Below are 11070 nucleotides of genomic sequence, written 5' to 3'. Positions count from 1 at the left end.
CAGTTCTTGGCACCTAGCAGTACGCTATATGTTGAATCTCAAAGTTTTAATGCCCTTGAAAAATTATTTCTTAATTAAGTCGTGTATGTTCATTGTACAAAAATTTAAAAAAAAGCAACAAAACAACAAAGACATTTTTAATGACTCATAATCTCGCCATTCCAAAATGAACTGTTCACATTTCTGTAGAGCACATTCTGTTTTCTATGCATGGATACCTTTCCCTCAAAATGCGATCACCATAAATTGTTATTTGTGTTTCTCTATAGTTTTAACTGGTAATATTTACTATTTAGCTCAACACATAATTATGGGTAGAGGAAAAGAATACCCAGGGTTCTAGTTTTGGCTCAGACATAGCCAGCCCCTGGCAAGCAGCTTGACCTGTCTAAGCTTTCAGTTCCTCATCTGTGAAATAAAGAGTTTGATGCCTATCACCTCCTTCTACCTCCATAATTCTAACCATTGATGGGTCATTAAAATAAGACAATATGGTGCAGCGGTTATTACTCTGGCATTAGCCAGGCTCTAATCCCTGCTCTACCTGTGAGATCCTGGGCAGGTGGTTTTTTTTTTTTTTTTTTTTAAGACAGAGTCTTGCTCTGTTGCTCAGGCTGGAGTGCAGTGGCACAATCTCAGCTCACTGCAACCTCTGCCTCCTGGGCTCAGGTGATTCTCCTGCCTCAGCCTCCAGAGTAGCTGAGAGTACAGGCGTGCACCAACGCCCCCAGCTAATTTTTGTATTTTTAGTAGAGACAAGGTTTCACCACGTTGGCCAGGCTGGTCTTGAACTCCTGGCCTCAAGTGATCCACTGGGCAGGTTTCCCGACCACTCAGTGTCTCCGTTTTCTTTTCTCTAAAATGGGATTAATAACTGGACATATCACATAGGGCTCTTGTGAGGATTGAACTGATAGCACACAGTGTTTGGCAGAGTAAAGGCTCAACAAGCAGCAGTTATTCTCAATATTTTAGCTCAGGCACCAGGTGCCTTGAGGTGATAGAGTAAAAACTCTAGCTGAGAGATCAAGTAGAAACTTAGGAAGTAGCCCGGGTTGAACACAGGAGCTGGGCATCGTGCTGAGTCTGTTCATTGGCACCATCTTACTTCATCCTCAGAACGTTACTATCTCCGTTTTACATATGAGGAAACTGAGGTTAGAACTTGCCTAGATTCGTGTAGCTAGTAAGTGTCAATTCAAAGACCTTCCAGCTAGTTTTGGTTGAGCCAAAGGGGCTAGAAGACCTGCCATTAGTTAGATTTTCATTTCAAAAATAAAACCTCAGCATGAAGTGCCTTTCCCAGTGATACTCAGCGTGATTTTTTTTCTTCTTTCACACATACGGCTGTATGTGTGAAAAGGGTCATTTCTCTTCCGGCTTTAGTGTTCCCCGCAGGGGAGAAAATTGAAGAATAGACAGAAATACAAAGTATCTTTTAATTAAATGCCACCTCGCTGTTTTATGGGGCTCGTATGCTTTCCTAACAACATTTGTTAGATAAGTTGGTAATTCCCGGCAGCTGTCTACTGTGTGGTGCGTCTGTGAACCCATAACTAACAGAAAAGCATGAAGCCAGTTTGGGATCGCGCAGGCTAAGATGAGGGAGAAATGCGGATACACCGGGCAATGAACAACATAAACATTTCAAATGCGATACACATTCGGATTGAGCCACATCTGTGTGCAGATTCAACTGCACTGACCCACAAAGCTATTCCCAAGTAACAGCCGCCCCAAGCCTGAGGCACTGGCGCCCCGCCTGGGCGAGGCTGGCTGCGCTCTCTCTTGGCCGGCGCCCGTTGCATGCGGTACGTGCCTGCCCGGCCCCTCGCCCAGCGTTCCCGTTACGCGGCTGCGTCCAGCTGGCCGCGGAGTCCCAGAACCTCCCCGGGATGCCCAGCTCGCGCTCTGCACGTCCGGCCCCGGGGCGATCATATTCCCGGGGCGAGGGCTCGCGCCCCAGCTGGGTGCTGGTTGGTCGCGCCATGGGGCCCGAGGCCCGGCGATTGGTCCCAGGAATAGGGTCACGTGCTTCGGAGCAGATAAGCGGCCTCTAGGCGCCAGGCCCTCAATCTCTCCCAGCGACCGCCGCGGGGGAAGGCAGGGAGCTGTGGTTCGAATTTGTGCAGGCAGTGGGTGCTGGCTTTCACGGTCCGCCGCCTGTCTGCCTAATGAGCTGCACCAGGTAGGTTCGCTGCACCTCTGCGCGGTAGGAACACAGGGGAACGCACAGCTGTGGGGAAGTTGGGGGGGGCGTTTCAGTTCTGTCATGAGGATAAGGGAACTGACTGCTTAGTTGAATCTGGCAACCGAGAGGGCTTGGAGGTGTAGAAATTTGACTCTATTTCTTAAGCAGAGCCTACTTTAGCAATCAGCATCTTAAAGCAGAAGTTATCTTAACGTGAATCAGCTTGAGTTCTGATTTTCTCATGGATGCGGCTGTTCTTTTGGTCCTGCACAAATGTCGCAAGGACTCAGGCAGCTGAAGTGGTGAGAACAGCACTCTGACATTGCTGGTTAGGTGGTTTAGCTTGGAGGAAAAAAATTACAGGACGACGTTTGCATTCATTCGTCCTTCTTATCACAGTTTGCCATAGCACAATCTCAAGAGTTTGAGCAAACAATTACTTTTAACTCTTGTCCAGGACTTAAAGTTCCAAGGAAATCACCCAAAGTAAAACTGTCTTTCTATAAATGCAAAAAGTAAAAATAAAATAAAATAAAAAAAACTGCCATAAAACTACTTTAAATAGCTTCTCCAGACATAGCTTAGCAGAAGACTTCTCTAAAAATCCTGCCTATTAACTATTATTAGACCCACAAATATAGCTTTAGCTTTCATTTGTTTGTTCTAAGTTTACAGGTCTCCCAGAAAAACCCCAGAGCTAATACAGTAAATTCTGCGAGTGTTATTACCCATTTTTGTGATAATGACCACTTGGATACATATTTAGAGCTGCTGTGAGGAGAGTTACTAAAGCCAGACTGAGAAATGTCGTGTACAGTATACACACACCTCTTACTTGTAAGGCTAAGATAGGGAAAAAAATCCTAATACCATAAGCTTGGAAATATATAATGAGGGCTAAAGGCCAGAGAAAAGTCTTCTTTATGGATGCTTCTTGGTTTAATATTGCTGAGCATAGTCATGTTTAAAACTTTAAATAGCTTTATTGTCTTTCTACTTATAAATGTCTATTAGAAAATGCCAAAAAAGGAACAAAAATGAAAATAGATAATCTATAGTCCTATCACCCAGAGATAATAATTATTACATTATTAGGAAAGGTGTATTTCTTACAGAGTTTTTCAATATTTATAAGTTGGCATACATATAATGTATATTTTAAAACACGCCAACTTTCAGGTAATCAGGTTTTCCACTTAAATGTGGACTTGTCATGGGCATCTCTTTAGATGAATTATCAGTTACACAGTTTGTAAGTACCTATGAATTATTGACTTGTATTTCAGTGGTTATTTGTGAAAAATGAGGAAAAGCATGACAATCAAAGTACAAAGAGAATTCTTTGACTTCTTCTCTAGCCTTCTCACTCTCAAAACTGTGGCATGTTATTTTTGTTTTTTTTTTGTTTTTCAAGTGAATTACCTTACCAGAGAAGTGTCAATCAATTTAGCAGCAAAATAAGCCAAAGTAGCCAGGGGAGCAGAGGGTCTGGAACTGTGGCTTCTGAACCTCTCTGGTCATTAGAATCACCTGGGAAGCTTTAAGAGCATATCCATCCCTTGGCCCTAGCCCCAGAAGTTCTGCCTCAGTGGTTCTGAGTCCCAGGAATTGGAAAGAAAGAAAAAAAAGAAAGAGAGAGAGAGAACGAGAGGAAGAGAAAAGAAAGGAAGGAAGGAAAGGAAGAAAGGAAGGAAAGGAAGCAGGGAAGGAGGGAAGAAAAGAAAGAAAGAAAATGAATTCCCCAGGCATAGTGACCAGACAGGTTTGAGGACCACTGGTCCAGAACAGAGCACACAGTTTTCAAGGCTGCCTGGGAGATAATCAAATTGAACCCTTTTATTTCTCAGATGGGGAGACTGAGACCCCCATCACCCTCTAAGTGTTTTAAGCAGTTAACACTTAGCCTTTAGCCAGCCAAGGGTAGAGGTAGACATAGAAAGAAGATCTGATCAGTTAATACTGTTCTCTTTTACTATATATGATAGCACCTGCCTGATATCTACTGCACTGGCTAAAATTCAGTCAGCACAAAAATAGTACATATGTATTTGGCACTGGGAAAGAGCACTTCCGATCCAGGTGATAATCCCTCTTCCCTTTGCATTCCAGAATGATCCAGGTTTTAGATCCACGTCCTTTGACAAGTTCGGTCATGCCCGTGGATGTGGCCATGAGGCTTTGCTTGGCTCATTCACCACCTGTGAAGAGTTTCCTGGGCCCTTACGATGACTTTCAACGAAGACATTTTGTGAATAAATTAAAGCCTCTGAAACCATGTCTCAACATAAAACAGGAAGCCAAATCACAGAATGACTGGAAGTGCTCGCACAACCAAGCCAAGAAGCGCGTTGTGTTTGCTGACTCCAAGGGCCTCTCTCTCACTGCCATCCATGTCTTCTCTGACCTCCCAGAAGAACCAGCGTGGGATCTCCAGTTTGATCTCTTGGATCTTAATGATATCTCCTCTGCCTTAAAACGCCACGAGGAGAAAAACTTGATTTTAGATTTCCCTCAGCCTTCAACCGATTACTTAAGTTTCCGGAGTCACTTTCAGAAGAACTTTGTCTGTCTGGAGAACTGCTCGTTGCAAGAGCGAACAGTGACAGGGACTGTGAAAGTCAAAAATGTGAGTTTTGAGAAGAAAGTTCAGATCCGTATCACTTTCGATTCTTGGAAAAGCTACACTGATGTGGACTGTGTCTATATGAAAAATGTGTATGGCGGCTCAGATAGTGATACCTTCTCATTTGCCATTGACTTACCCCCTGTCATTCCAACTGAGCAGAAAATTGAGTTCTGCATTTCTTACCATGCTAATGGGCAAGTCTTTTGGGACAACAATGATGGTCAGAATTATAGAATTGTTCATGTTCAATGGAAGCCTGATGGGGTGCAGACACAGATGGCACCCCAGGACTGTGCATTCCACCAGACCTCTCCCAAGACAGAGTTAGAGTCAACAATCTTTGGCAGTCCGAGGATGGCTAGTGGGCTCTTCCCAGAGTGGCAGAGCTGGGGGAGAATAGAGAACTTGGCCTCTTATCGATGAATTAAGCAACAATGTAACTGGTCTTGACTTGTCATATTCCCCCATGCAATCCTAGGTCTGTATTGCTCAATTTTAGGCAGCCTTTGCTACTCCATCAGTAGATTTAGATTTGAGCTTTTGAGACCTGGCTATGGAAAAGAAAGCCACTTGAGAATTTAGTGTTGGGGTCTATACAGATGATGTTACCCCATTTGGCTTTGGAGGTTCAAGTAACAGGTTGAAAACTATTTTTATAAAGGTGATACTTTTGCAGTGCCCTCCCTCCTTCCCTCTCAATTCACTAGCTTTCATGTTGGGCAAGGAAAAGTTGAAGAAGGATGGCTGATGGTGATGGAAAGCTGTGTTAATGGTATGAGGAATGTGTGAAAAGTATACACAAAGGGCTCTGAAGCTCAAGTCAGAGGAGTGGGAGGTCTGATCATTGTTGGTGGAAAAAATGTAAGGTTATTTGTGTTTTTAAGTTGGTTTTACAATTCTTTCCTGGGGAAATTATTTCTGGAGGGGAAAAAGATCCATTCTACATATCCATGTGGAGAAAAGTCAAATAACCTTTAAGAATGTGGGTGGTATTGGAGAAAGATGAATTATAGCTCTGGAGAATCAAGATCTTAAGTGAAGCCTTTCTGTTCAGATGTGATCTATAAAAAAATTATAATTTGGGGAAAGTTTAAGCAAATCTGGCTTTGCAGTCCTGATGTTATAAGTGACTTTGTGATCAAAATGTCAGGCTTGGGTTCTTGTTATAGAATGCTTGGTGTAGAAAAACCATGCCATCATCAATGACTAACAACATGTAGGGACTTCATGTCATGTCAAAGATAGTTCTTTGCAAGTGCCTTGATTAAATCAGAAAACTGTCATCGTTTAGCCCAAATATCTGAATGGTCATCTGATAACTCATGAGTTTTTGTCCTCATAAGATGGTCCGCTCTGTACACAGGCATTCCTCATGCAATAATGTTGTATCTTTGAGACCATTGTCAGTGTACACAACTCACATCCTTCATATTGAAGGTGACTCATTTTTCTGCACACTTTTTTGATGTGATGTTTGACGTGAGGCCCGACACTAGGATTCTCAATGCAAGAATCCAGTACCTTGCACATAGAAGTAGCAACCCATCACTTGCCTATTTTCATCTTGCTGTTTTCTTTTTTTTTAAAAATGGATGTGACTTGTTTTGAATGTTTTGTATTATACTTGTTTTTGTGTGTGCATTAATTCATTCTGTAGGCTCTTAAGAAAGGGAGTCCCAGAATGTTGCTTCTATTATTGTGCACAACCATTGAGAAGTGTTACAAGAATGCAGTTAATTTTAACATGTGTGATGTGTCATGGTGGAAAAGTACTATTGGAATAGCTCTGCAGTGACAGAATTTGAAGTTTGGCTAGCATCCATACTTTTTTACTGTAAATATTTCACTCTCCTCTAGCTATCCTTGATGAGCTTCTCACTTCAAGAATAAATGTGTTTGATATAAGACCTGAGTATATTTTCTTTCTCAAAGCCACAGTCAAATAAGAAACTCAACTGACATTCTCATTTTTCGTTGAGGAACAACTGAGCAGAGTTAGTATGGACTGAGACATGGATCCATCTGAGGATATTCACAAGGCCCCAGTCTCATTAGTGAGCACACTTCCTACCACCTGACCATTGGGGCTGGGGAGCAGGGGCAATAACTTGAGCTGTTGCTACTGCTTCTTCCCCCACCCTGACTGTCCTCATCTATGGTTTCTGCTCACATACACACAATCTCTGCTGGGTCAGGGTTATGTTGGAGGCCATGTCTCAGCTTTAAAATGGGGAAGGAGTTGGTGTGGGAAAGGTTGGAGTGGCTTCTACTCTTAGGCTACAGCACATTCCTGAATGGGCAGAACTTGCAGCTGCACAGAGGGGCATAGGGAAGGAGCAGTAGGTACCAGTCCTGGAATGAAGGGAGCAGCACAGCTCCTTGGGGTGAGAGGCAGCAGGTCCATGAACCTAAGTTGTTGCTCCAGTTCGGCCTAAAATCTGCACAGTGTATCTAAAGAAAGATCTGCACCGTGTTGACCAATTTGCTAAAAAGTCCAATTATGAAGAATAAACTTTTATCATATCATAGAATTCTCTGTGTCAGAGCTGTAAACTACAGACCTGCAGGCTGTGTCTGGGCACAGATGTATTTTATTTGACACGGGATTTTTAAAGAATTAATTGCCATGATATAACAATCCGCCAACTGCATTAAATATCTGGGTTTACTTTTTTCCTGAAAAAATTGTAAGGTCTCCTCGCATGGCAACAAATACATGAAGTTGAATAGCAGCTGTGCCCCTTAGATGGGGCATGCATCCTAGATGGGTCATACTGCCTCGTTTTGGCCACAGTCTCCACCCATGGCTTCACTCTCTCACACTATCTGCGGAGCTCTGCAAGTGTTGGAATTTATAGCCCCTATTTTGTTTCCTCTCTATTTATGCTGATGGTTCGGTGGACTGCCCTGTTCCCAGGGGATGGAGAAAAACCAAACTTGGGTCTGACAGGGACCTCGAAGACCATGGGGGCTCAAGTGCCTAACTTTATAAAAGAAGAAACTAAGATCCAGATAGGTGGGGTGACTTGTTTAAGGTAGTGTGGCCAGGGTGAGCCAGCTGAACAGTGACTTGTCACTTAGTGTCCCTCCCTCTGCTTCACACGGCCTCCTTGAAATCTCCCATGGAGGTGCCCCTTCTCCCACAGCCCCTTTCTTACAGGGGAGCTATTTCCAGGCAGGCATGACCAACTTGTGCTGGTCACCTGTGCCAGCTTGACCCAATTTTGGGATGACCCTGGGCAGCCGATGAGGGAGGAGCTGGTCAAAGAGCAGGGTGTTCCTGGAGCTTTACTTCAAATAGAATTAACTGCATTTCACATCCTGCTATCTTGCCTAATAGTAGAAGCAACTTTGCTTTTAAAAATTTAACATGAGAGAATAACTTGAATTTGGAATGCATGGTATTCTGTTCCAAAAAACATGAAGTTTAATTTAGTTATTTAAGGAAGAACTATTTTTTTCCTCTAAATTGATGGCTCTCCTTTTAGTTCATCCCCAAACTGAAAGGCTGGAAATTTCTAGTTTGGGAGTGAACTGTGCATCTTTATCAATGTGAATCCAAAAGTTCTGCACAAGTTTGAGTGACCCTTCAAGCTCCGAAAGGAGAATCCCTTCCTCAGTGTTCATCTCTAGGTTCCTCATAGAGTTTTTTAGCAGCTACTGGGAGCTGTAATCTGAACAAACCCTCTCATTAGTGGGCAAGGATCCCAAACTCAGAGCAGTCCATGTGCACTGTTGCTGACTCCTGGCGTTGACCTTTCCCTCTTTCTGACAGCGAGTGGACACCCATTCCTGGATTTGGGTGGTCCCTCTAAGCCAGTGGTCCTTAACTTTGGCTGCATAACAGATTCAACTGGCAAGCTTTACAAAATACTGATGCCTTCCCCTGAACCTCATAGGATTTTGATTTAATTGGTCCAAGTCATGGCCTGTGCATTGGACAGTTCTGAAAGTTTTCCAGATGTTTCCAATATGCATCAAGCTTGAGGACCTCTGATTTAAGCTGTGTGGAGTGTTTTCCACTGTCCCGATTCAGAGAACAGAGTCATATAATGGCTCAGAGGATTCCTCCACCCACTTACACACACACACACACACACACACACACTAAATAAAAAAAATTAAAAATTAAAAATTAAAAAATAAAAAACCAAAAAACAACCAGATGGCGAAATAGAGGTCCATTAACTTGCTGAAGATTACAGAAATAGTAGAGCCTGGCCTACTGCTCCTTCTCCAACACCTCCAGCCCCGCCCATACCATCTCCTGGTAAACAACCTGGACATGGACTTCTTAATTTTACTGATCGAGTATCTCTTTTTCTCTTCTCTGATAGTTTGTGTATAGAAGTAGGTTAATGAGGAGGCTTTTTGGCACAAGTGACATGATCCCTTGACTTACGTATCTTAAACTACAAAGGAAATAGATTATCCTACAATACAAGATGCAAGGTAGAGCGTTTTCAGTGTTGGTTAAGTCAGTGACTTAGACTCAGGTTATTTCCATTTTTTCATTTTACCATCCTCATTACTCTTTCTTTTTCTTTTCTTTCTTTCTTTCTTTCTTTTTTTTTTTGAGACAGTCTTGCTCCATCACCCAGGCTGGAGTGCAGTGGTACGATCTGAGCAACATCTGCAACATCTGCCTCTTGGGTTCAAGTGATTCTTGTGCCTCAGCCTCCCAAGTAGCTGGGACCACAGGTGTGTGCCACCACACCCAGCCAATTTTTGTATTTTTAGTAGAGATGGGGTTTCACCATGTTGCCCAGGCTGGTCTCGAACTTCTGACCTCAAGTGATCCGCCTGCCTCAGCCTTCCAAAGTGCCAGGATTACAGGCGTGAGCCTCCGTGCCCGGCCGATCCTCATTACTCTTGATTGTCCCTGTGCTAACTTCCTAATGATAAGATAGCTGCCATAGTTTCCAGGCATGATAAGCAGACACAATAGCCCCAACAGGAGAAGGAGCCTATCTCTTTCTTGTGTCACTTTTTTTATGGGTGAATAAACCTTGCCCAGAAGCTTTCCTTATGCCCCACTGCAGACTTGCAGACTCTCCCCTGTGTTTCACTGACCAGAATTAAGTCATGGTTCTGTATGAGAACTAGTCGCTGAATAGGGAAATGGGACTTCATGATTGGCTCGGACAAGTCAGGATTCCCAACCCACAACTGCCCACTCAATCAGGGGTCAGAGAAGGTCTAGCCTTCTGAAACGCCAAGTCATTTAGTGGAAGGATACTGGAACTCCATCATGTGGCTCCCCTTGACACAGGCGTTCATAAATGTTGAGGCCCATTGTTTCAGCAGCAACTTGAAAACAATTATTCACAGGGCCAAGGTAATACGAGCCAACTTTTAAGTTTGTAATTAAGGATAGATTTGAGTTATCCAGAGAAGTAGAAGAATCACATACTTTTTACATGTTAAGAGATTAGGTTTGGAGTCAGGCAGAACTAGATTTAAATCTCTATCCCACCAGTTTTGTGGTGCAACCTTCATCAAGTGACTTGATATCTCCAAGTCTCAGTGTTCCCATCTTTAAAATGGGAATGATAACAATTCCTACCTGACAGAGTGATTATGAGAATAAAGTGAGATCATGGAGATGATGTGCTTAATAAAGTATTTGGGCAATGGTATGTAGTAAATAAATGTGTATTGTCACTAATACTAATGATAAAAAGTTTCCCCACAATTTTTTCTTTTCACATTGTGGTTTTCGAATAAGGACTTAGTACTAATATTAGTATTCTGTGTTACTGGTTGGAACAGTACAGTATCTGAATAGCACTGTAGTAAGGGTCACTCATTCATCCAACAATATTTATAGGGCACTAATTATGTGTTTGACACTGAATATATAGTGATGAATAAGACAAGACAAATACGATTTCTGCTGTCATGGAGCATGAGTGCTGGAGACATTTTCACATCTCTACCCTATCACTTCATAGTAACACCCCAGCTGGATAATTTTGGGTAAGTTGCACTATCACTCAAGTCTCAATTTAATCCTCTATGAAATGGGTTGATTATTTACAAGCTTGTTGTGAGGCTTAATAACAACAATGGTGTAGTGGTCTATTCTCATGCTCCTAATAAAGACATACCCAAGACTGGGTAATTTATAAAGGAAAGTGGTTTAATGGACTCACAGTTCCATATGGCTGGGGAAACCTCACAATCATGGCAGAGCAAAGGAAGAGCAAAGGGACGTCTTACATGGTGGCAAGCAAGAGAACTTGGGAGGGGG

The 11070-nt window shown here is 42.8% G+C and overlaps 1 protein-coding gene across 1 annotated transcript; it reads left to right on the top strand.

Annotated features, from left to right (window-relative positions):
* The first annotated feature begins 2056 nt into the window (after positions 1-2056).
* Positions 2057-6722, top strand: PPP1R3C (protein phosphatase 1 regulatory subunit 3C). The gene is given in 2 exon segments (NM_001257737.1): positions 2057-2188; positions 4301-6722. Coding segments are annotated over 2 exon segments (954 nt in total). The 5' UTR covers positions 2057-2174; the 3' UTR covers positions 5241-6722.
* Positions 6723-11070: the final 4348 nt, after the last annotated feature.

The sequence above is a fragment of the Macaca mulatta genome, chromosome 9, assembly GCF_049350105.2.
Source record: "Macaca mulatta isolate MMU2019108-1 chromosome 9, T2T-MMU8v2.0, whole genome shotgun sequence".
NCBI classification, from domain to species: domain Eukaryota; kingdom Metazoa; phylum Chordata; class Mammalia; order Primates; family Cercopithecidae; genus Macaca; species Macaca mulatta.
Note: the sequence above shows the minus strand (reverse complement) of the source record. Positions and strands in the feature narration are given on the sequence as shown.